A 25114-nucleotide genomic window follows, 5' to 3' on the forward strand; every position below is an offset into this window, starting at 1 on the left:
TCTTCTAGTGTGGGGCCCAAAACTGGACACAGTACTCCAGATGAGGCCTCACCAATGTCGAATAGAGGGGAACGATCACGTCCCTTGATCTGCTGGCAATGCCCCTACTTATACAGCCCAAAATGCCATTAGCCTTCTTGGCAACAAGGACACACTGTTGACTCATATCCAGCTTCTCATCCACTGTAACCCCTAGGTCCTTTTCTGCAGAACTGCTGCCCAGCCATTCGGTCCCTAGTCTGTAGGAGATCTGGGTTCTGTTCCTTGTTCTGACACTGCCCTGGCAGGTGACCTTATGCTAGTCACTTCCTCTTTCCTTGCCTCAGTTTCCCCTCAAGCCCTTTGTCTCTAGACTGCGAGCTCTCTGGGGCAGGGACCGTCTCTCCTGTGTCTGCACACAGGCCAGTACAGGGCATTAGACCAGGAGAGCTCAGGCTAGTGGCTTCTGTGTTCCAGTGGCCCAGCGCTACCTGGGAATGGCTGTGATTTGTACAGTGGTACAAAGAGGTGCCCATCACCCCAGGGCTGGGAGGATGGAGCTCAGGTCTGTGGCTGGTGGCTCTTGCGCCCATGCTCAAGGTCACGCTGACCCCAGGTTTGGGGTTATTCAGGACAATTCCCACAGAGACCTTGGGGTGTTTTTGGTTCTTCTGCAGTGTGGTGCTTGGATCGCCTGCTAGGCGCAGCTGGGCATCTACCGTAATCAATCGGCCATTGGCAGCACCTCGATCTCTCCTGTTTTCCACACCAGTTGAGTTACCCGAGGGCTGAAATGCTTTTGTCTAATAGGAGTCACTGGGCTCAGCATTAGGAACACAGGGGTGACGTGCAATGGCCTGTGCTACACACACTGGATGCTCTGATGGTGCCTCCTGGCATAAGCTCTGTGAGACGGGGCTCACACTAGCAACTAGAGAGAGGTTAGAAAGCTGGGCTCTGATTGCATGTCTGCCCTCCCTGCCCAGCCCCGTGCTGGGCTACAAATCCTGCTGGTGCATTTTCAACCCATCTCTGGCACTTGCCTCTACACTGTAGCCAGGTGGGCTAGAGCAGCTGTGTAGCCACGGCAGGATGGGAGGCGGGATGGGCTGTCTGGGACCCAGGGTACATGCATGGGGCAGCTGGCCCAGCCCACCTCCTGCACCACCGAGGCTACACTGCTAGTTTCACTTCGCTAGCTCCAGCAAAGTTAATTACACCTCCAGCTGCAGCGCAGCCCACTCCTCAGTCTCCAATCTGCAGGTAGCTGGTGCCAAACCCAGAGTGGCCCTGCCTTCCAGCAGCCCCTTTACAATACCCCAGAAATTCCCACAGAGGGGAAGCCCCAGGGCTGTCCAGACCCTCAGAGCCAAAGGCTCTGCTGGTGTAACGCCTCCAATGTAATGGAGTTACACCAGGGGAGAATTTGGCCCTGGCAATGAACAGCTGGGAAGGGGATGAGCAAACAGGGAAGTTACAAGAGAAACATTCTGTCCTAGGAACAGCCCTGGGGTTGCCCCACACTTGTGGGAAGGGGGAGTCAGCTGTCAAGCAGCCAATGGGATGGAAGATTTCACTACCTCTGCTCCAGCTGGCTCCTATATAAAGGGGCAGCTTGTGAACTGGGAGCAGCATCTTGCAAGATTGTGCCAGAAGGTGAGTTTGTACCATTGGTCGGGTGGGATTCTCCAGACTCAGCCTGGTTTTGGGGCACGGCTCCTGTGTGTGCCCAGCTCCCTGGGGCCTCGGCCATAGTCAGGGTGGCAGTGGTGTAACTTTCAATGGCTTTCAAAAGTGATGGAATTAATCTGGTTCCAGGCACAGTGGGGATGCTCTTAATCCAGTGTGAACCAAGCTCCTCTCCATGTAGCAAGAGATCGGCTTGGGATAATGATTTGAAAAGTGGCTAAGGGATTTAGGAACCAACGTTCCATTTTCAAAAGTGACTTAGGTGTCAATGTGCACCTTTAGGTGCCTAAAGGTCTTTGGCCATCTGGCCTCTAGGAGCCTCATCTCACTGAAAGTCAATGGGAGTCAGAATCCTAAATCACGGGAAAATGTTACCCTTAAACTAAATCAATGTAAATCGGGTTTTAAACCCCTAAGGACTGGTCTAAACCCAGTTTTGCACTGATTTTCTGATTTACTGATTTACCGATTTATTGATTACTAAAAAACTCTTTTGCTATAGATGCTTTTATACTATTATAGATGCATCCACCCCAGGGGGGGACATGGCATGAACCAGATCAGCCTGTAAAAGAAAACTCATTGAAAAACTGGTGCGTAGCCCAGGCCTTAACCTGATTCACACCAGACATATGTCAGTTTAGCTTAAATCAATCCCTTGCCAATGGAGATGCCATAAGATTAAGAGTGTCCACACTGCGACTCGCACGGCTTTCACCAGATCGGTTTACAATTGTGCCCCTAGAGAAACAGCTGCAGCTTGGAGCATGGAGAGGAGGCTCTTTTTGTGGAGACTTTAAATTTGTTTTGAGGAGGGACCGGGGGGGATCAGTTCTCTAAAGAGCTAATTCTAAGGGTCCAAACCTCTAGTGGGAAAACCCTTCCCGTGTGTGTGTCGTGTGTGTTGATTTCAGCCTGAAAATGCAACCGCCAGTGCACATGGTCCCCACTGGCAGCTTGGAGGCAGTCCTGCTCTGCTAGCCCCTGGGCGGAGGTGCCATTCCAGCCCTCCCCAATAACCCCCCATTACCATCCTGCCTGCCTCCCCGAGCACCCACTGCTCCCAGTCGCCTCCTCCAAATCCTTCCTCCCTTTCCCCTATTTGTTGCCATTACATTTCCCCCACCCCTCAGTATCCCTTCCAGCCCCCTCCATTCTCCTCCCCACATCCCCTGCCCCGTTGGCCCTGCCTGTCCCCGCTCTCACCCTCACCCCCTTCCCTGGCACTGTGGCTTTCAATCATGCCTGTGCCACACTCCGCTGCCTTGTGTGCACCTCGGCTCCTGCCACCGGTTCCAGAGGGCTCCTGTTCTGGGGTCTCACGCATTGGCTGGGTCTCTCCCCTGCAGGTAGCTCAGCACCCAGCGGGATGAAGGCTGCCGTGTTCCTGCTGCTCACCCTCCTGGTGCCTGCGTACCACACGGGTGCTCAGTGCATCATTGACAATGTGGTCGATCTGAAGGTGCAGTCAGCGATTAGTTCCATAGGTAACTGACCCAGGGTCACCACCCCCAGAAATGGGGGGTCACATTTAGGGGAGGCCGGAGGATGGGACTTTGCAGCGAAAGGCGAAGCTCCGGCAGTGTCTGCTCTGAGCCCCCAGACTGGGCGAGGGAGCTGGCTTTGCAATTCGTTTTGTGCTGGGAGCTGCCGAAGCTACGGCTTTCCTCCCAAACTGGCTCATTTACACTCTCTGCTATACCTGTCTCTCCTCCTTCCTGCCACGCAACATCTGACCCCCGCACCCTCTCCAGTGTATTCTTACCGCAAACACTTGGGCACCAGGTGCATTAGGTGCCGAGTGCACTGGGAATGGCCACATGGGAGTTACATGGCTCACAGGATGTCTAAAAACAAGAGACCTTTGTAGAGCTGAGCCAGAAAGGCTAAGTGACTTACCCATGATCATACGGGAAGTCTGTGGCAGAGCAGGGGTGTGAATTCAGACCGAGGCTGATGCTCTAAGCACTGCAGCATCCTGTAAAGGTGCACTGCTCAGATGTGCTTTGTTGAGATACGACACAAGAGGCATTAGTGACTGGTTCAATGTTCTGCTTTTTACCCAAGATTAATGGGATCCCATAAACCTCTGTGTGTGGAATTTCCTGAAAAAGCCACATGAGAACTTGGTGGAAAAGTAACATTGTATGCTCTCACTGTGGCTCTCTATCGCTCTCTAGTGGTTGAGCCACATGGTTTCTGATACTACCTCAGAGCTGAGGGGTCTGGCGGTTTGACTTAAGCACAGACTCCAGAGGTCCCCGGTTTGATCCCTGCTCCTGCCAAACCTCCCTAAGAAGCTCTCTCACTGCAGGTCCTGGATCTGCTACAACCACCATTCAGTGTATAGACAGAGTGAGGGGCAGCTGGAACCCTTGGGGTTCCCTGATGTTCCTCAGCTTTGGTTCAGGTCTGAGCACAGCACGGAGCCGGCATTTGTGTTAGTTCTATTCCAGGGGCTGCGCTCTGGGCCCTGTCATGCCAGGCACTGCACAGGCCATGTGAGATGCTCCCTGCCCCAAAGAATTGCCAAGAGATGGATTGTCAGCCCTATTGCACAGAGGGGAACCAAAGTCCAGAGGGACTATGTGACTCACCCAAGGTGACACAGGGAGTTGGTGGCAGAGGCAGAAATAAAACTCATGTCTCCTGCAGCCCAGCCCAGTGCCTTAGCCACAGACCCACTGGATTGGTCAGTCACCCTATGGGAGCATCTGGAGACTGGGTCCATGTGGTGTCATCTGCACAGTTAGCACCACCTCACCCCAGGGGCTGGTTGGGGTCTCTCAGGGCTGGCTCTACCCATCTTTCTCAGGCTGCTGCTCACCTGGACTTGGGTGAATTCAGGGGGGCTGGAACAATTTGTATTGTGGGGGAGCTGAGAGCCACTGAACTAAACTGTATATGATGGAATCCTCTTCAAGCGGGGGGGGGGGGGCGGGTAGTGCCCCCAGTTCCAGCACCTAAGGGTGTATTGGCTGGGGGAAGCAGCCAGGAATTACTTCTGCTCCCTCCACCCCTGCCCTTTGTTCACAGCCCGGGAGTGGGGGGAAGGGGTGCTGGATACCCAACAGCTTCCCCCTGGGTAACACTCTTCTGGGCAACTGGCATCAAACATGAGATGTCCAGATCTCAGGCCAGGAGCTTTGATTGCCTGAGGCTCAGCTACAGCACCCAGCTCCAGGCACTGCAGCTGTATGTAGCCCAGGCCACCACTCGGGGGAGCCAGAGAGCCACATGGAGTGAGGCTGGGTGGGTTACACCTGCCCAGGTAACAGCTGGGGCAGAGGCAGCTTCTCTCTTCCTGAGCCTGGGGGGAGGGGGCAGCCTTTCCGCACCCAGGGTCCTGCTGGCTACAACTCTGCCTCTTGCCTTGCAGTGTCCTCCACCCTGGCCAAAGCCAAGCTACTCTGCCAGAACGTCTCGGCACGTGGGGCACTTGTCTCCTGCCCAGCAGGTGAGAGCACTTTCCCGAGTGCCCCGCAGGCCCAAGGAGGGAGGCGCCCCTGGGGCACAGACCCCACCCCCTCTGCAGTCCTGGGCAGGTGTGGAGCTGGGGCAGCGATGCACCACCAGCCTGCCTGGGGCCCCCCGGCCCATGTGCTGCCCAGTGCCGGGAGCAATGGCATTCGCACGACTCCTGAGTCTCTGGGGGCACTGGATGCTGCGGAGCTGGGAGCAGTGTGGGCCCCTGGATCGGATCCCTGAGACGTCTCACTGACCTCCCTTGCCTGGGCAGTGGCCTGGCAGCAAGGGATCCACAGGGCCATGGCCTGGGTGCTGGGGAGGAGGAGAGAGCAGGGCACCTCGCTGCCCCCCATGATCCCATCCTGCCACCAACTGCTCCCCTAACCCCACCTCTCCCATCCCCCCCACAGGGTACAAGCCCACGGGTTGCGCCTGCGGAATGGGCTGCGGCTCCTGGGACATTCGCTCCGACTCCACCTGCCACTGCCAGTGCCGTGGCATTGACTGGACGGCCGCACGCTGCTGCAAGATAGGGCTGTAGTAACGCCAAAACCCAGCCTGGGGCTGGGGAGAGCCCCACCTGGCCTGCTGCCCCCTCACCGTGGGCCCTGGCACAGAACCATGCTGTGCCCTTTGTGCCCAGTGCAATAAATAAACTTGGATCTGGGTCTGTTGATGCTTCTCTGGCTCTGTTCTTCCCCTGACTCCAGGTCTCTGGTACCTAGGGCCAGAGCATGGGCAGGGGGCACAACTCTGCCTCCCTCCTATTTACCCCATAGAGGCCTCTGTCCCAGATCTGGTCGGGCTGCCACCACTGGTGGCTCAGCAGATCCCTAAGGGGGTCCAGACACTGAACCCCACAAGTGCTCTGAGCTTCCCTGGGTCTCAGCAGGCTGCAGCGCTGGTGTCTCCTGTGGCCTCTGGAGCACATTTCCTGGGCACTGACTCTATCTGTTACCCCTTCACAGAACAGAGCCCTGCAGCCCACCTGCCTTAGGCCCCAGGCCCAGCACCGACCCCCAAGTAGCCCAGTAGCTTAACCCCCCCTTCTCCCAGAACTCCCCCTGGAGGTCTGGGCCGGCTGGGTTCCCTCTTCCAGGGCCAGGTGGTCAGTGTAGCACGGAGCGCACAGACACCACATGCAGGGTTCTAGCCCGTTGCTCTTCACTTAACAGAACCCAGATCATAAAGGAAACAACCATCCCCCACCGCTGTGCCGCTTACCAGCTCACCTGTCCCTTGGGAGTCCTTTGGGATCTGTCTGGGTTCAGGTCACAGGGTCCCCCTCACCACATTGGGATCCTGCAGCAACTGGGGGTGGGGGAGCTCTGGGGAGCTTCTTTAGCTGGTGAAAATGTACAAAGACACGAAATAGATCAGCCCTGGCCCTTTGTAACCTTCCAGCCCTGCTGTCACCTGCCTCCGCCTCCCCTGGTGATCCCAGACCTCGAGCAGGTGCCTTTGTGGCCAGGCCACCCCCTCCCCAGACAACCCGCTGGGAGCCAGTCTATTGGCCAGGGTGTCTGTAGTAGAACAGAGGATCATCCCGAGTTAATAACCCTCAGGATCTGGCCCATTTGCACATGCAGGTGTCTGATTTAGGCCAGTTAGGATCTGGCCCTCTGGAAAGATGCCAAGTCTGGGTTAAGAGACATTGGCTGAGGTCTTTCAATCAAGAGGGGACGTTGCTATGAATTGTATTATGGTAGCACCCAGGAGCCCCAGTCAAGTGCCAGGACCCCATTGTGCCAGGTGCTGTACAGACCCCAGAGAAGCACATACACAAAAGGAGCCCACCCCCAAACAGCCCACATGGGCCAGCAGCATTGATGCTGGGCCAGCACAGGCTCTGTCCTGACACAGCTCAGAACCCACCTGCCCCTGTAGAGCATGCTGGTGGTGCTGGACTATTAACCTGCCTGGGGCCCCTCTGCTGCAAGCAATGTCATTCACACCACTCCTGAGTCCCTGGATGCTGTGGAGCTGTGACCAATATGGGCACCTGGGCCAGACCCACTAGATATCTCACTGGCCTCCCTTGCTTGAATCATAGAATATCAAGGTTAGAAGGGACCTCAGGAGATTATCTAGTCCAACCCTCTGCTCAAAGCAGGGCCAAACCCAAGCCCCAGCCCGATTTTTGCCCCAGATCCCTAAATGACCCTCTCAAGGATTGAACTCACAACCCTGGGTTTAGCAGGCCCAAACCACTGAGCTATCCCTCCCCCCGTGGAAGGGAGCAAGGTGCCCTGCTCTGCCCTGGGTGCTGGGATGGAGGAAAGAGTTAGGGTGACCAGGTGTCCCGATTTTATAGGGACAGTCCTGATATTTGGGGCTTTTTCTTATATAGTCTCCAGGGGCGGCGCTAGGTACCAGCAAAGCAAGCAGGTGCTTGGGGCAGCCCATTTGCAGGGGCGGCAGCCCACAGGGATCCAGCCTGGGAGCTGAGAACCAACAGGGGGCCCTGGGAGGTGTAGTTCCTTGGTTAGCTCCCTGCCTATAGATCCAGCCTTGGAGCAGGGAAAGAACTACATTTCCCAGCATTCCCTTGTCCACTACCAACAGGAAAGGGAGGGGGAGGGAGTATGGTAGCTGAAACCTCATGATGCAGCTTGTTTTGAATGGAGAGCTCACTGCTAGAGCGGGGTGGTGCTGTGAATGGGGAACAACTGTGCCCAAGGAGTAGAAAGCTTTGGCACAGCTATCCCCTTCAGAAGACACCCCTAGACTGGATTAGGGATACTGGTGTGCAGGGCTGGCTCTAACTTTTTTGCCGCCCCAAGCAAAAAAAAAAAAAAAAAAAAAAAGAGCACTGCCCAGCCGTAACACCCCCCGCCCCGCGAGTGCCGTGCGGCAGAACCCTCCGTCCCCCTGAGCGCTGCGCTGCACTGCCAAAGCCCCTGCCCCCGCCAGCGCCGCAAAACCCCTGCCCCTCTTAGCACTGCGCCGCCAAAGCCCCCGAGCGCCGCACCGCCCAAACCCCTGAAGGCTGCACCGCCGAAACCCCCGCCCCTCCTGAGCGCCACCGAAATCCCCGCCCCCCGAGTGCCACGCCGCCTGAAGCCCCGCCCCCAAGCACCACACCGCCCGAAGCCCCCGTCCCCCGAGCACCCCGCCCCCTCCGAGCGCCACCCAGCCGAAATAAAAAAACAATCCAGCACCGCCCCGCCGAACCAAAAAAAGTAAAACCAAAACCAAACAAACAAACCAAAACAAAACGAGCACTGCTCCGCCCCAAGGTGCTGCCCCAAGCATGTGGTTGGTCAGCTGGTGCCTGGAGCCAGCCCTGCCTTCAGGGGGAGTTCTGGGAGAAGGGGGAGTTCAAGCTATGGGGCTAGTTGGGGGTCGGTGCTGGGCCTAGGGCCTACGGCAGGTGGGCTGCGGGGCTCCATTTCTGTGAAGGGGTAACAAAGTCAATGCCCTGGAAATGTGCCCCAGAGGCCACGGCAGACACCAGTGCTGCAACCTGCTGAGATCCCAGGAAGCTCAGAGCACTTGTGGGGTTCAGTGTCAGGACCCCAGTAGGGATCTGGTGAGCTGCCAGCAGGGGCAGCCCAATCGGATTCGGGACAGAGGCCTCTATGGGGGAAATAGGAGAGTGAGGCAGAGTTGTGCCCCCGGCCCATGCTCTGGCCCTAGGTACCAGAGTCTGGGAGGGCAGGGGAAGAACAGAGCCAGAGAAGCATCAACAGACCCAGATCCAAGTTTATTCATTGCACTGGGCACAAAGGGCACAGCATGGTTCTGTGCCAGGGCCCACGGCGAGGGGGCGGCAGGGGCAGCAGGTCAGGTGGGGCTCTCCGGTGCCCCAGGCTGGGTTTTGTCATCACTCCAGCCCTATCTTGCAGCAGCGCGCGGCCGTCCAGTCGATGCCGCCGCACTGGCAGTGGCAGGTGGAGTCGGAGCGAATGTCCCAGGAGCCGCAAGCCATTCCACAGGCGCAGCCCGTGGGCTTGTACCCTGTGGGGGGATGGGGGAGGTGGGTTAAGGGAGCAGTTGGTGGCAGGATGGGACCATGGGGGCACGAAGGAGCCTTGCTCTCTCCTCCTCCCCAGCACCCAGGGCATGGCCCTGTGGCTCCCTTGCAGCAAGGCCACTGCCCAAAATAAATATAATATACAGAGATATACCTATTTCATAGAGCTGGAAGGGAACTCAATGGGTCATTGAGTCCAGCCTCCTGACTTCACTAGCAGGACCAAGTACTGATTTTGCCCCAGATTCCTAAGTGGCCCTCTCAAGGACTGAGCTCACAACTCGGGAGTTAGCAGGCTAATGCTCAGACCACTGAGCTATCCCTCCTGGCAAGTAAGGGAAACCAGTGAGACGTCCCAGGGGTCCGATCCAGGGGCCCACACTGGTCCCAGCTCCACAGCATCCAGTGCCCCCAGGGACTCAGGAGTCATGCGAATGCCATTGCTCCTGGCACTGGGCAGCACATGGGCAGGGGGGCCCCAGGCAGGCTGGTGGTGCATCGCTCCCCCAGCTCCACACCCGCCCAGGATTGCAGAGGGGGTGGGGTCTGTGCCTCAGGGGCCCCTCCCTCCTTGGGCCTGCGGGGCACTCGGGAAAGTGCTCTCACCTGCTGGGCAGGAGACAAGTGCCCCACGTGCCGAGACGTCCTGGCAGAGTAGCTTGGCTTTGGCCAGGGTGGAGGACACTGCAAGGCAAGAGGCAGAGTTGTAGACAGCAGGATTCTGGGTGAGGAAAGGCTGCCCCCTCCCCCCAGGCTCAGGGGGAGAGAAGCTGCCTCTGCCCCAGCTGTTACCTGGGCAGGTGTAACCCACCCAGCTTCACTCCATGTGGCTCTCTGGCTCCTCCAAGTGGTGGCTGGGCTACATACAGCCACAGTGCCTGGAACTGCATCCTGTAGCTGAGCCTCAGGCAATAGAGGCTCCTGACCTGAGATCTAGAGGTCTCATGTTTGATGCCGGTTGCCCACAGCCCCCCAGAGGAGTGTTACCTGGTGGAAGCCGCTGGGCATCCAACAAGACCCTCCTGGGCTGTGAACAAAGGGCAGGGGTGGAGGGAGCAGAAATAATTCCTGGCTACTTCCCCCAGCCAATACACCCTTAGGTGCTGGAACTGGGGGCACTACCTCACCCCACTGCTTGAAGAGGATTCCATCATATACAGAGTTTACAGTTTAGTTCAGTGGCTCTCAGCTCCCCCACAATACAAATTGTTCCAGCCCCGCTGAATTCACCCATGTCCAGGTGAGCAGCAGCCTGAGAGAGATGGGTAGAGCAACCCCAGCCAGCCCAGTTCAGCCCCTGGGGTGAGGTGGTGCTAGCTGTGCAGATGGCATCTCATGGACCCCGTCTCCAGATGCTCCAATGGGGTGACTGACCAATCCAGTGGGTCTGTGGCTAAGGCACTGGACTGGGCTGCAGGAGATGTGGGTTTAATTCCTGCCTCTGCCATTGACTCCCTGTGTGACCTTGGGTGAGTCACTTAGTCCCTGTGGGCTTCAGTTCCCCTCTGTGTAATGGGGACGACAATCTGTCTCTTGGCAGCTCTTTGGGGCAGGGAGCATCTCACCATGGCCTGTGCAGCACCTGGCCCAATAGGGCCCAGAGCGCAGCCACTGGAATAGAACTAACACAAATGCTGGCTTCGTGCTGTGCTCAGGCCTGAACCAAAGCTGAGGTCTGGCAGGGAGTCCCAAGGGTTCCAGCTCCCCCCTCGGCCCATTTATACACTGAATGGGGCTGGCTGGGAGCAGAACCGGGTCGGGCAGTGAGAGAGCTGCTCCATCTGAGTTGGCAGGAGCAGCGATCAAACCTGGGACTCCCAGAGTCTCTGGCTAAGTCAAAGTCCCAGGCCTATCTGCTCAGAGGCAGTATCAGACACTATGGGGCTCAACCACTAGAGAGCGATAGAGAGCCACAGTGTGGGGTACAGATAATGTGTTTTTTCCAGGAAATTCCACTCAGCGGTTTAGTTGACCCCATTAATCTTGGTTTAAAAAGCAGGAGAAGATTGAACCAGTCACTGACGCTGCCTGTGTCGTATCTCACTAATGCACAGCTGAGCAGTGCGCCTGGGCAGGATGGTGCCCCTGCTCTGCCACAGACTCCCTGTGTGATTCTGGGTAAGTCACTTAGCTTCTCCAGGCTAGATCTACAAAAGTCCCTTGCTCCGAGACACCCTGCAAGGCATGTAACTCCCACTCAGCTGCTGCCAAACACCGCAGACACCTAATGCACCTGGCACCCAAGTGTTTGCAGTAAGAATACACCGGAGAGGGTGCAGGTGTCAGATGCTGCATGATGGGGAGGAGGAGGAGACAGGTACAACACAGTGTGTTGTTTGGGAGGAAACCACAGTTTTGGCAGCTCCCAGCACATGACGAATTGCAAAGCCAGCTCCCTCGCCCAGTCTGGGGCTCAGAGCAGAGACTGCCGGAGCTTCGCCTTTTGCTGCAAAGTCCCATCCCCCGGCCTCCCCTAGCTGTGACCCCCATCTCTGGGGGTGGGGACCCTGGGTCAGTTACCTATGGAACTAATCGCTGACTGCACCTTCAGATCCACCACATTGTCAATGATGCACTGAGCACCCGTGTGGTACGCAGGCACCAGGAGGGTGAGCAGCAGGAACACGGCAGCCTTCATCCCGCTGGGTGCTGAGCTACCTGCAGGGGAGAGACCCGGCCAATGCGTGAGACCCCAGAACAGGAGCCCTCTGGAACCGGTGGCAGGAGCCGAGGTGCATTCGCAAGGCAGCGGAGTGGGGCACAGGCATGATGGAAAGCCACGGTGCCAGGGAAGGGGGTGAGGGTCAGAGCGGGGACAGGTAGGGCCAAGGGGGCAGGGGATGTGGGGAGGAGAATGTGGGGGGCTGGAAGGGATACTGAGGGGTGGGGGAAATGTAATGGCAGCAAATAGGGGAAAGGGAGGAAGGATTTGGAGGAGGCGACTGGGAGCAGTGGGTGGGTGGGGAGGCAGGCAGGATGGGAATGGGGGTGTTATCGGGGAGGGCTGGAATGGAACTGACAGACGTCTGCTGTGGATCAGGTTACAGACTGATCTGATTCGCACTGTGCCTTCCTGGGGCGGATGCAGCTAGAAATATATGAAAGCATTTATAGCAAAAGAGTTTTTTAGTTAATAAGTATCATTAAATAGGTACAAAACTGGGTTTAGACCAGTCCTTATGGGATTAAAACCAGATTTACATTGATTTAGTTTAAGGGTAACATTTTCCCATGATTTAGGATTGTAACTCCCATTGACTTTCAATGAGACAAGGCTCCTAGAGGTCAGATACCAAAGGCATTTAGGCACCTAATGATGCACATAGGCGCCTAAGTCACAAAATGGATCATTGGCTCCTAAATCCTTTAGCTGCTTTACCAAGCTTTATCCCAAGCCGATCCCTTGCTACATGGAGAGGAGCTCTGCTCACATTGGATTAAGAGCGTCCCCACTGTGCCTGGAACCAGATTTACACCATCAGTTTTGAAAGCCATTGAAAGTTACACCACCGCCACCCTGACTATGGCCAAGGCCCAAGGGAACTGGGCACACCCAGGAGCCGTGCCCGAAAACCTGCCCCCAGGCTCTGGAGAATCTCACCTGAACCAATGGTACAAACTCACCTTCTGGCACAATCTTTCAAGAGGCTGCTCCCAGTTCACAAGCTGCCCCTTTATATAGGAGCCAGCTGGAACAGAGGTGGCGAAATCTTCCATCCCATTGGCCACTTGACAGCTGATTCCCCCATCCTGCAAGTGTGGGGCAACCCCAGGGCTGTTCCTAGGACAGAATGTTTCTCTTGTAACTTCCCTGTTTGCTCAACCCCTTCCCAGCTGTTCATTGCCAGGGCCAAATTCTCCCCTGGTGTAACTCCATTACATTGGAGGCGTTACACCAGCAGAGCCTTTGGCTCTGAGGGTCTGGACAGCCCTGGGGCTTCCCCTCTGTGGGAATTTCCGGGGTATTGTAAAGGGGCTGCTGGAAGGCAGGGCCACTCTGGGTTTGGCATCAGCTACCTGCAGATTGGAGACTAAGAAGTGGGCTGCGCTGCAGCTGAAGGTGTAATTAACTTTGCTGGAGCTAGCGAAGTGAAACTAGCAGTGTAGCCTCGGTGGTGCAGGAGGTGGGCTGGGCCAGCTGCCCCATGCATGTACCCTGGGTCCCAGACAGCCCATCCCGCCTCCCATCCTGCCGTGGCTACACAGCTGCTCTAGCCCACCTGGCTACAGTGTAGAGCAGGGGTCGGCAACCTTTCAGAAGTGGGGTGTCGAGTCTTCATTTATTCACTCTAATTTAAGGTTCCGCGTGCCAGTGATACATTTTAACGTTTTTAGAAGGTCTCTTTCTATAAGTCTATAATATATAACTAAACTATGGTTGTATGTAAAGTAACTAAGGTTTTTAAAATGTTTAAGAAGCTTCATTTAAAATTAAATTAAAATGCAGAGCCCCCGGACCGGTGGCCAGGGCCTGGGCAGTGTGAGTGCCACTGAAAATCATCTTGCGAGCTGCCTTTGGCACACGTGCCATAGTTTGCCTACCCCTGGTGTAGAGACAAGTGCCAGAGATGGGTTGAAAATGCACCAGCAGGATTTGTAGCCCAGCACGGGGCTGGGCAGGGAGGGCTGACAGGCAATCAGAGCCCAGCTTTCTGACCTCTCTCTAGTTGCTAGTGTGAGCCCCGTCTCACAGAGCCTTATGGGGCACCATCAGAGCATCCAGTGTGTGTAGCACAGGCCATTGCACATCATCCCTGTGTCCCCAATGCTGAGCCCAGTGACTCCTATTAGACAAAAGCATTTCAGCCCTTGGGTAACTCAACTGGTGCAGAAAACAGGAGAGATCGAGGTGCTGCCAACGGCCGAGGCCCCTGCAAGGCAGGGAATTGATTAGGGGAGATGCCCAGCTGCTCCCAGCAGGCCATCCAAGCTCCACGCTGCAGAAGAAGCAAAAACACCCCAAGGTCCCTGCCAATCTGACCTGGGGGAATTGTCCTTTGAATAACCCCAAACCTGGGGTCAGCGTGACCTTGAGCATGGGAGCAAGAGCCACCAGCCACAGACCTGAGCTCCATCCTCCCAACCCTGGGGTGATGGGCACCTCTATGTACCACTGCACAAATCACAGCCATTCCCAGGTAGCGCTGGGCCACTGGCACACAGAAACCACTAGCCTGAGTTCTCCTGGTCTAATGCCCTGTACTGGCCTGTGTGCAGACACAGAGGGAGAGACAGTCCCTGCCCCAGAGAGCTCGCAGTCTAAAGAGATAAAGGGCTGGGAAAGGAAACTGAAGTAAAGAAAGGGGAAGTGACTGGCACAAGGTCACCCAGCAGGGCAGTGTCAGAACAAGGGACAGAACACAAATTGCCAGAGTCTCAGCCTGGTGCTCGAGCCATGAGACCACAGGGCCTCTAAACAGAGGGAAATGAATGATGAGGCAGAGATCTTCCAAAGGTCACACAGCGCAACTCAGGGAGACATCCCTGGCCTGAGAAGCTGAAGCGATGGTGTCTAGTTACCGCTGTTCTTGCTAAACAAGTACCTCAGAGAGACAATACAGAAGTGTTGTAACAGTGAGCTTGCAGCAGAGCAGGAAATAGAACCCAGGAGTCCTGACTCCCAACCCTCTGCCCCACCTAATAGACCCCCACTTCTCTCCCAAAGGGAGAACTAGAACCCAGGAGTCCTGACTCCCAGCCCCCCCTGCTCTAAACCTGTGACAAAGGGGAATTTTCTGTAATAGTTTTATAATTCCTAGGCATGGCTCAGTTTCCCTCAGCACTTTGCATTGCTCCCCAGTGAGTGCAGAAGGGTTAAATCTGCTCTTGGGGCTGAGCAGAAGCATTGAGGTCACGTAGCTGTCTGGGGTGGAATGAATGGGGCATTAAAGGACTGACTGAAACCGAGTGGTGTCAGTGGAGGATCCAGAAAGGCAATGGGACCCCAAAGCCTGAACAACTGACACCTCTCCGCAGGCGGAACATGTGAACTCAGCATGGGCCTGGGGGAGGAGGTGAATGGACTGAGGGGCGGCAGGAGGCCAAGATAAGAGCTGGCCTCTGGGGAGATGCAGATCTCACAGCTGGGACTGACAGAGAGAGAGGCCAAAAGTGGGTTGGCTCTGTGGTGCGTGGGCGTGGCCAGGATGGACGGTGTCTTAGCCTTTGCTTCTCTGCGCTAACCTGGGGACTTCCTGGGCTGGGTTCTAGCTAATAAACCTGACTGGTTGTGAAGGCTCCTTGTGTCACTGCAAATCCGCGCGTTGGGGCCTGAGGAGCGGACAAGTGTCTGACCAGGTGTCTGTCTCAGCGGGATTCACTCCAGCCCCAGAGGCTCAGTCGCAGAGGCATTGAGGATACGTGGCCTATGCCTAAGGAAGAGCCTGCAGGACCCCTTGGGGGACTGGCCCACTGCAGGGATTCCTTTGAGGGACTGTTTAAAAGCTGGGGCATAGCACAGATCCTGTGGACCAGTGACAGATCCTCACTCCTCACCCAGAGCTGGGAATGGAACCCAGGAGTCCTGGCTCCCAGCCTGCTGCTCTAACCCAACAGACACAAGTCCCCTTCCAGAACCAGTGATGGAACCCAAGACTCCTGGCTACCTCCCCCTTAAACCTCAATCCCACCCCTGAACTAGGAAAGAGAACCCAGGAGTCCTGCATTGACCACCAGCCTCTCCAGCGCCCAGTGCCCTGAACCTTGGCACAGGGGAAATCCCAGGAGCAGAAGCCAGCTGGGATTGACACAATAAGCAGATCCCCCTAAACCCAGGCCACCCTTCCTGAGAGAAGTGGGTGCATGCAGGGGAAGCTCCTGCCTGGAGCTGGGTGGGGGGAGGGTTGGTTCTCCAGGGCCCCCCTTCACTAGTGCTGAATCCACAGATCTCATTGACACTGACGGGGGTCCTGCCCAGCCCCTCCTCTCAGCAATGCACAATCCTTCCATTGTCGCCAGCCCCAGGGCAGCCGCTCACCCAGCCCCGCTCGCTCAGCAAACAGACTTCACCCACGTCGGAGCTGCCACAGACTGGTTGGTGTAGACGTGGCACCATTTCTGCCAAGGGCCTGGGGTCAACCAGCCAGGGGACCCTTTTGAAACTGACACATGCCAGCCCCCCCCAGGACCTGTGAAACTGAACACTTCCCCTGGGCCGCCCTAGCCAGCAAATGTTCCTCACCCACAGCACTGAGTCCGTGTGAAAAACTCTGAAAACTTCATTAAGGGGACCAGGCACAGAGCTGGCACCCGGGAAACGCAGCAACCACAAATCATCTCGATACGCGCACCCCTCCCCCTCCCCCTCCCCTGCTCTGTGGACCATGGAGGGCCTTGGCTCTCTCACAATTTGCCCCATACAAAGTATGTCTACAACTAATGACTAAACCACCCACCCCTGCGGTGCCTTTGGCAGTGCCCTTCCCTGCGGGGACCCAGGGCAATGGGGGGGTTGGATGCGGGGCTGTGGGAGGCAGCGAGGACCAGGGGCGATGGGGGTGGGTGATGAGCCCCGCTGTCTCATGGCCAGAGCCAGGGCCTGGTGTCTGCTGCCATGTGGCCAGGACCAGGGGTGGCTCAGTGCCCACATCTAGAATCAGGAGCTGGGGACGGGAACTGCACGGCCAGAGCCGGATGCTGGAGCCCAGGAGTGTGTGGCTGGAGTCAGGAGTCAGCACCTGCCTCTGCGTGGCTGGAGCTAGCACTTGCTGCTATACAGCCAGGACCAGGGGTCAGCATCTGGAGCCAGCTCCCACCGCTGCCTGGTCAGAGCCTGGAACAGAACCGTGGGTTGGTGTCTGCTGCTGTGAGGCTGGGGGAGGGGCTCAGCACCAGGGGCTGGGGCTGAGTGGCTGCAGCCAGGGGCCACCGCAGGGCCAGAACTGGGGGCCAGAGGCTGACTGAAGCTCGGCGGCCGGAGCTGGGGGTCAGCACCCGCTGCCCTGTGGCCAGAGCAAGGGGTTGGCGCCAAAGCCCCGTGCTTGGAGCCCGCTGCCGTGCGGCTGAGGCTGGAGGCAGGGGAGGCCCTAGACTAGCTGCCAGCAATCGGCGCCCTAGGAGAACCATGCAATCGGTGCCCCCACCCCCAAGCCCCAAGGGCAGATCTAGGCTGAGGTTTCTGGTAAACGGGGAAACATTTTGCCCCTTTTTTCCTTTTAATGTTTTTTAAGCAGTTTTTTTTAGACAGAGACTTAATTATTCAGTTTGTCCGTCTGTCCATCTGTCTAACCAATGTTTCTGAGATCAGATAAAATAGAGACATGAAATTTTCAGAATAGATTTGTACACAAGAGCTAGATGATATTTCAGTCTGATTTCAAATAAAATGCATTCAAAATGTTAATTATAATGTTTATTATTACAAATCCCAAATCATCCATTACGCTGTCCAGCTTTAACTGCCATTTCCACCACATCCAATATAGAAAGAAATAAGAAAACTCTTCAATGAGCTTTAACCTGTTTTACAAAACACTCAGAATAAAAAACACTCTGTGCTTTTAAAACATGACTTTTCTTGCTTTAAGTTTCAAAAATTCAGTCACTAATTCTTTTAGATCCAGTTTTCCAGCTATTTCATGCTCTATTGACATTGTGATAAGTCCGAGTCTGTCTTGCACCATCGTTGAATGCAGATATGTTTTTATCAATTTTAACTTTGAGAAGCTACATTCCCCACTAGCTAAGGAAACTGGCAAAGTTAAAAGAATGCGTAGATCTATAAAAATGTTTGGGAAACTGTCTGTGAGTTTATTTTCACAAACTTCAGCACTTTTTCAGGAGTGGAATGTTTCTTAAGTTGTCTTGAAAAAGCCTGAAGCTCACTACACAAATCTGTAGCATCAATGTCTTTTGAATTTTCACAAGTCAATGCCGACTCCAGTTTTATACAAAATCTGTTTTCTTTTGCAAGCTGTGGATATCATATAGAAAGCCAAATACTGACTCTAGCTGCTGCATCTGTTGAAATCTTTCATCAACCAAGTGAATAGCAGTATCAAGGACTGCAAAGTAGAAATTCACTTTGAACCTTTGTTTTGGGTTCTGAATGAGTGTGTCTCATCCTTCATACAAAAACTGCTGTTTCTTTTGCTGGTTCAAATTCTGTCAGAAAGTCTATTTCTTCAGCAAGCTCGAGAGAACCTACCAGTGTTCTTTTGAACCCTTCATCACTTCTGAATTCCTCCAGAATATTTTTAGTTTGCTGCAGTTTTTGAATAGTAGAATGTATGTTCAAGTTCTTTTCCTGAAGCTGCTTACAAGTGAGGCTAATCTCAAAAAGGATATTATACCACAAAATGAGTGAAGTCACAAATTTGAACTTGGAACGGCCATTTGCAAGAGCTTCTGCATCTGAATGTGCCGTATTGCCAGATGATCGAGTAAAGATAGTATCATCAGAAATTTCAATCAGGGCATCAAAGAGGCTTCAAAGCATCAATGCGACTCTCCCATCTTGTCTGACTAAGTGGTTTCACAGTTAGAGAATTCACATGTCGAGTCAGAATCTCCCAACGGTGTGTTGAGCCTGAGAAAAACACCTAAACACGTTGCACCAGGTCAAAGAAACTGCTTGCCTCCAAACAGCATCTAGCAGCATCATTGACAACCAAATTCAGAGACTGCTCACTGCAAGGAATGAATAAGGCCCTAGGATTGATTTCCATCATTCTCCTTTGCACACCATTGTCTTTACCCTTCATATTACTCCCATTATCATAGCCTTGGCCAGATAATGACATTGTTTCAAGCTCTTGTAGAATAGTTTCAGTCATAAATGCTCCAGTCGTCTCCTTCAGTGGTATGAAAACCAAAAAATGTTCCTTTATGAGCACTTCAATGTTAACTTCATCTGCAGACTTTTCCATATCCAAAAAAGGAATGATCATCGTCATTTGTTCAACGTGACTCACATCTGGTGTACAGTCCAGTATTATTGAAAAGTGTTTTGCAGAATGAGCAGCTTCTACACGTTTCTTTTTAATGGCATTTGCTAGGATTTGAATCAGTTAATTCTGCATATGTTTTCCTAAGTAATGAACTTGTGTTTCATGATCAGTTATTTTATGTAGATGCTCCTTCATGACTGGATCAAACAAAGCTAGGTATTCAACATATTTTAAAACTTTTCCATTACCTGGACTGTATAATTTTTCATGTCTACCGTGGCCACAGAATGCTAAATTTTGTCCACCGAGAACTCTAACTAAAGCAATCAGACTCTCTAATATTTGTTGCCAATATTCTTCTTTTTCCTTGATCACACGTAAATTTTCTTGGATAGTTTTTTCTTTTTTTCCCAATCATAATTCAAGTTCTTTCCAATTTTGAAAGCATTCCAAATGTTCTGTACTTCTTTCATGTGAAGAGAGAATTGAAGATGTGGTTTTCCAGTACTTTGAACCATTTTCTGTAAGTGATGTACCAATTGCTTGATTTCTAAACAACTTGCAGCAAAAGCAAAACACAGAGTTCTTCAACACTGAATGTTGTAACCAGTTTTGATGAATTTCTTCCCCATTAATGAGTTTCCTCTTGTAATGCTAAGCAGAGAATTTTCTTTTATTTCCATCCTTAGGGAAGGGAAATTCATGAACTTGTTCAGGTCCATGTTCCATGAGTATTTGCCGCACACTGTCAGCACATCTAGGCCATGATGCTGGGTCCCCATACTGTAACTTGTTTGTAACGTCCTCATCCTTTCTTCCTTCTACTTCATTTACTTCAATTTCTGCACGTGTCTCTGAAGGTGAATAAAATTTCTCCACTTCCATATCAGTCTGATGCTGTGAGCTGCCTTCATCTAGAAATAGTTTCCATCATCTTGAGTTTCCAAACTGCTTTTATGTGGATGTGAGCTACCTTCATCCATAGGCGCTGACTCCGTGGGTGCTCCGGGGCTGGAGCACCTACGGGGAAAAATTAGCGGGTGCTCTGCACCCACCAGCAGCCAAGCTCCTGACCCCCAGCCCCACCTCCTCCTCCTCCCTCCCGAGTGTGTCGCATCTCCGCCTACCTCCCAGCGCTTCCCACCGCCCTGCTGCCTAACAGCTGTTTGGCAGTGCTTTGGACTTTCCGGGAGGGAGGGGGAGAAGCGGGGACGCAGCGCGCTCAGGGGAGGAGGCGGAGAGGTGGTGAGGACTTGGGGGAACGGGGTAGAATGGGGCGGGGACTTTGGGAAAGGGGTGGAATGGGGACAGGGCGAGGGTGGGAAGGGGTGGGAAGAAGCAGGGAAGGAGCAGGGCCAGGGGCAGGATCGAGCACCCATCAGGCAAAGGGGAAGTCGGCGTCTATGCCCTCATCTCGAAGTAATATACCTTCATCTGGATCTTCCAAACTGCTTCCATGCGGATGTGAGCTAACCTCCTCTCCAAGTAAAACTCCTTCATCTGTGAACTGCTTCCATCTTTATTTGGATTAGAGAGAAGACATTTCAGGAAGGATCCCTGCTGTTTTGCTTGGTCCTTTTCCTTCTCAGCCTTTCGTTTATGACACTCAGCGCCTGAGGGTTTTCTTTTTCCTCTTTCTGCCACGGAGCATTTGAATATTGTTATGTACTGTGCTCCCGACTGCAAGCACTATAGCGTTAAGGATGGCTGACACACCCACCACATGGTTGGTGATTTAAACCACATTGCAGCCATCCCAACACGTCTTTTCACTGCTTAAAGGTTCAATGATTAGTAACATACACAGCACTCACTTACCTATTAAAACAGTAAGTTACAGCATTTACATGGAAACAAAATGACCTTTTTCAACGTTATAACCCAACACCAGTTGTTTGGAAAGTAATCCCCTTCCTCATGGTTACCCGCTTGGAGTGTGACATCATCACTTTTGTAGTCTATTAAGCCGCTGTTACTTTTCTTTTATGGACCTTATTTATTACATGTGAACCAGTTATAACGAAGAAAAGTTCATAATTATACAGCCCAATAATAACACTAAGGTTTAGTAACACTTAAAGATACACCTCTACCCCGATATAACACGATCCGATATAACATGCATTCGGATATAACGCGGTAAAGCAGTGCTCCAAGGGGGGGAGGGCGCTGCGCACTCTGGTGGATCAAAGCAAGTTAGATATAACGCGGTTTCACTGATAATGCGATAAGATTTTTTGGCTCCCGAGGACAGCGCTATATCGAGATAGAGGTGTACTCACATTTTGGATTTATAATGCTGAAAGATGTTATTCTTTATTCTTTGGCATCAAGAAACACAATTTTCCACAGTATTCACTCGATTCTTAACCATCCACCTGTGACGTGTGTTCAAATGACTGTTTGACATGTATCAACTTGCGATATCTCTGCTCTGCATGAATTTCTGGCTATGCAACTGTCATAAATAAACAGATTAGGGTTAAGGTCTCTTTTACCTGGAAAGAGTTAACAAGCTCAGTAACCTGAGAAACACCTGACCAGAGGACCAATCAAGGGACAGGATAATTTCAAATCTCTGTGGAGGGAAGCCTTTGTCTGTGTTCCTTGTTTGCTCTGTGTTCTCTCTTTGGATCTAAGAGAGGCCAGGCATGTCTCCAAGTTCTCCTGGAGTAGTTCCTACTATCCAATAGTGAGTATTAATTAGAAAGGCGGATTAGTCTTATAATTTGATTTCTACATTTGCAATTGTGTGTTTGCTGGAGAAATATCTTTATTTCTGTTTGCTGTTACTTTGATTATTCTGAGAAAGGAGGGGGGGGGGGGAAGAGCCTCTCCAGGTTTAGACTCTGTGTATTGTTCCATCCGGGTATTACAGAAATAGTATACTTTCTTTTTGTTCTTTTAATAAATTCTTTTCTTTTCTTTGGACTTGGTTAATTCAAGGAGTTTAAATCAGGTCTCTCTCCTAAGCATTAGGAGAGGGGAGGGGGGAAATGGGTTGTTTCCCTTTGTGTTGAGATTCAAGGAGTTTGAATCAAGGTATTTTTCCCAAGGACTAGGGAAGGGGAGGGGGAGGTGAGTCCCTCTTTGTGTTGAGTCAAGGATTTGACTCGGTGTGTAATCTCTCCGGAGTAGGCTGAAGAGAGGAACGGGGGGGGGGGGGGGGAGAGGAGAACTGGCTGTTTCTCTCTCTCTGGTGAGATTCAAGGGGTTTGAATCTGGGTTCCCCAAGGGAAGCTTGGGGGACAGGCAGTGTGTTATCCACTTTAAATGTAACTGGTGGCAGCGAGAACCAGATCTAAACTAGGATTTTAGTTTAGAGGAGTCCATGCAGGTCCCCATCTTGGAACCCAACAGCTCCAAGTGGGGGAGAAACCTATGACAGCAACCTTGATGTATATTCAAGTTAGGTGTCACTAGCATTGCAGCTCTTCCCCGCTGGCACATGTGTTCATTGTGGCTGAGTTATTGCTTATGAAAATTGTGGAGTGGGTCATCTTGACCCTACATCGCAAATTGAAAAAAAAATTCGCTAAAATATTATTTATTTTTGCAGTAAATAGAAGAGTTGACATATTAATAAATTCTCAGAAATGTAGAGAAATGAATTATAATTCATATTCCCTCCATATGCGCATGGGAATTGGAATAATGGCATCGCTGTTATTTTATTTGTATTTTTTGTCATCTTTTCCTTTTATTTTTTTTTTTAATTTGATTTTTTACCTTGAATTTGGTGCCCCATTTAACTTGGCACCCTAGGCATCTGCCTAGTTCGCCTGCATGGCCAGAGCCAGGGGGAGGGTTCAGTACCTGCTGCCCCGCGGTCGGAGCCCGGGGCCCCATTGCCAGGTCCCTGAAGTTCCGCCACTGGAGCCTGCCACCCAACACCCCCCTCCGGCCCCCATCGTGGGTTAAGAACTCACCTTGCTCCTGCAGCACTGTGCCCCACCTCTCTCCAGAGGCGGTGCAAGGCGGCACATCCAGGAGCAAGAACGAAAAACGGGGCAGGTCCAAGGCTTGGCCCCCCACCCCCATCACTGCCTAGGAGGCTGTTGTGGCCGCACAAAAAGCCTCTGGTGGCTGCATTTGAGAAACGTTGCCCTAGAGTACAAGGCAGAATATACTGCTCTGTTCCTGTCAATGTGGGGCTATGTATGCTGGTTTGTTATTGTAGGGTCATGCAGGAGCACTAGGCACTGCATACGCTTGTTATTATAGGGTTGCTCAGTAGAGCAGAGAGCTGCATACACTGGTTTGTTATTGCAGGGTTGCTCCTGAGTGCAAGGGGCTGCACGTAGGTTTGTTATTGTAGGGTTGTTGGAACTTTGCAGCATGGTCTGACAGCAGCTTAGCAGAGGGGCTGAAGGAGCTCAAGGTTTAACTGAGCAGAGCCTGGCACAGCTTGTGCTGCTGGGAGACAAATCATCGGCTTCTCCAGCCAGTGCAGCCCCGATGCCCACAGAGCGACCCAGCAGGGACAGCAGCACCTGTCAAGCTGTGAGGGCCCCTGAATCTGCTCAACCCCCACCCCACCCCAGGGCTTTGGCATGGAGGGGAAGGGTACTGGAGTCACAGCCCTTTGCCAAGCAAAGGCAGCCCCGTCTCCTGCCTTAGAGAGCTGGGGGTGTGGCAGCACCCCCTGGCTGAAGTGGTTTCCATCCTATGCGGGGTTTACAGTCTGGTTCAATGGCTCTCAGCACCCCCACCCACGATACAAACTGTCCAGCAGCCCTGCCTCTGGGGGAAAAGGTGCGCTCAGCCCCGTGGCCCATTCAGCCCCTCGCTGCTCTGCGGGGGCTGTCACCGAGGGGCCCAGATACAGCCTGAGGCAACAGTGGGCTTGTGATATGGATGCTGGGATGGAACCCCACCCCCGAAGTCTGGGGCCTCGTAGGCTTTCCCATCCGCCACTTGATTTCACGAGCGTCAGTGGGGGATAAAACCCAGAGTCTGAGCTATTCTGACTGTAGCCAGCCGGGCACAGCAGAGGACAGCATAGCCCCCTGCCTCCTCATGACCATAGGGACACTGGCAAGAAGATTTCGAATGGCCCCTAACTTTGGGTGCCCACGTTGAGACACCTGGGCCTGGATTTCAGAGGTGCTCCCAGCGGGGCTCGAGGGCACTTAGGGTGTGTCTACACTGCAGTTACGTGCCCACGGCTGGCCCGGGCCAGCTGACTCCGGCTCACGGGGCTCGAGCTGAGCAGCTGTTTACTTGCAGTGCAGACGTTCTGGCTTGGGCTGGAGCCCGAGCTGTGGGACCCTCCCACCTCGCAGGGTCGTAGAGCCGAAGCTCCTGCTTGAGCCCCAAAGGCTACACTGCAGTTAAACAGCCCCTTAGCCCGAGCACTGGGAGCTAGAGTCAGCTGGCCCGGGCCAGCCGCGGGTGTGTAATTGAAAATCAGCCCCCAGCCATCTCTGGGTGGGCACCAAAACCTGAAGCATCCAGTGCTGGCCATTTACTCCCTACCGAATCCCTGGACCTGAACTCCATGGGTGAGGCCACTTTGCCTGGCCTGTGTTTGGCTCTAGGCTGCATCTACTGGGATCCTAGCAGGTCCCCTAGGTTTGATGTATCCTGAGGGCAGCACATAGCTCTGGGAAGGCTCAGTAATTGAATGAGTCTGTTCAATTACACGGATCTGCTTCTAGCCAGGCCAGCATGAGGCGGTTGGTTGTGTTTTGCTTGGGTCTGTAAAACAAAACTAAATAAAGTGGCTGGTGGAAGCAGCGCAATGAACATTTAATAAGAAGCAGTGGCAGAGCTAATAGCGGGCCGGGGGCAACCATTAGGTATACGTGTGGTGCCTTTTCAAGCCAATAGGTATAACTGAAGGTGGAACCACCAATGACCCAGCTGCCTCCTGGTTCCACCACTGATCAAAATGTAGCTCTGCTGATGCTAAGAATCAGGAGTCTATTGAGGAGGAACATGTGACAGACAGCACCCTTGCTTGGAGAACCCATACTTTGCAAAATGAGACATGGACTTTCATTCACCCTGCACTGAATTGCAGCCACTTCTGGGGTGGAGCTCAGTAGCTGCATAACAACACACAGCAACACTGCACAGAGACTGCCTGCCCAGCACTGAAATGCAGACATCT

General features: G+C 53.3%; 2 protein-coding genes across 2 annotated transcripts; one reads left to right on the forward strand and one right to left on the reverse strand.

The window, feature by feature from the left end:
- Positions 1 to 570: 570 nt before the first annotated feature.
- On the forward strand, positions 571 to 5900 carry LOC123353800 (resistin-like). The gene is made up of 4 exons (XM_044995214.1): positions 571 to 595; positions 3018 to 3155; positions 5048 to 5125; positions 5547 to 5900. Exons 1-4 carry the CDS (start codon positions 571 to 573, stop codon positions 5675 to 5677), a joined length of 372 nt encoding a protein of 123 aa, XP_044851149.1. The 3' UTR covers positions 5678 to 5900.
- Positions 5901 to 8446: 2546 nt separating this feature from the next.
- LOC123354073 (resistin-like) lies at positions 8447 to 11789 on the reverse strand. Its single transcript, XM_044995700.1, has 3 exons — positions 11633 to 11789; positions 9719 to 9796; positions 8447 to 9096 (listed from the first exon to the last, which is right to left on the reverse strand). The coding sequence occupies exons 1-3, from the start codon at positions 11748 to 11750 to the stop codon at positions 8963 to 8965; spliced, it is 330 nt and encodes a 109-aa protein (XP_044851635.1). The 5' UTR covers positions 11751 to 11789; the 3' UTR covers positions 8447 to 8962.
- Positions 11790 to 25114: the final 13325 nt, after the last annotated feature.

The sequence above is a fragment of the Mauremys mutica genome, chromosome 20, assembly GCF_020497125.1.
Source record: "Mauremys mutica isolate MM-2020 ecotype Southern chromosome 20, ASM2049712v1, whole genome shotgun sequence".
Classification (NCBI taxonomy): domain Eukaryota; kingdom Metazoa; phylum Chordata; order Testudines; family Geoemydidae; genus Mauremys; species Mauremys mutica.

What these genes read in the sequence shown, in the direction of transcription:
- LOC123353800 (XM_044995214.1), top strand. Translation starts at nt 571, where the DNA reads ATGCTCAAGGTCACGCTGACCCCAG. An exon ending in CAAGGTCACGCTGACCCCAG is followed by an intron (nt 596 to 3,017) that starts GTTTGGGGTTAT and finishes TCTCCCCTGCAG; the next exon opens with GTAGCTCAGCACCCAGCGGG. An exon ending in GTCAGCGATTAGTTCCATAG is followed by an intron (nt 3,156 to 5,047) that starts GTAACTGACCCA and finishes CTTGCCTTGCAG; the next exon opens with TGTCCTCCACCCTGGCCAAA.
- LOC123354073 (XM_044995700.1), bottom strand. Translation starts at nt 11,750, where the DNA reads ATGAAGGCTGCCGTGTTCCTGCTGCTCACCCTCCTGGTGCCTGCGTAC. An exon ending in GTCAGCGATTAGTTCCATAG is followed by an intron (nt 9,797 to 11,632) that starts GTAACTGACCCA and finishes CTTGCCTTGCAG; the next exon opens with TGTCCTCCACCCTGGCCAAA. An exon ending in ACTTGTCTCCTGCCCAGCAG is followed by an intron (nt 9,097 to 9,718) that starts GTGAGAGCACTT and finishes ATCCCCCCACAG; the next exon opens with GGTACAAGCCCACGGGCTGC.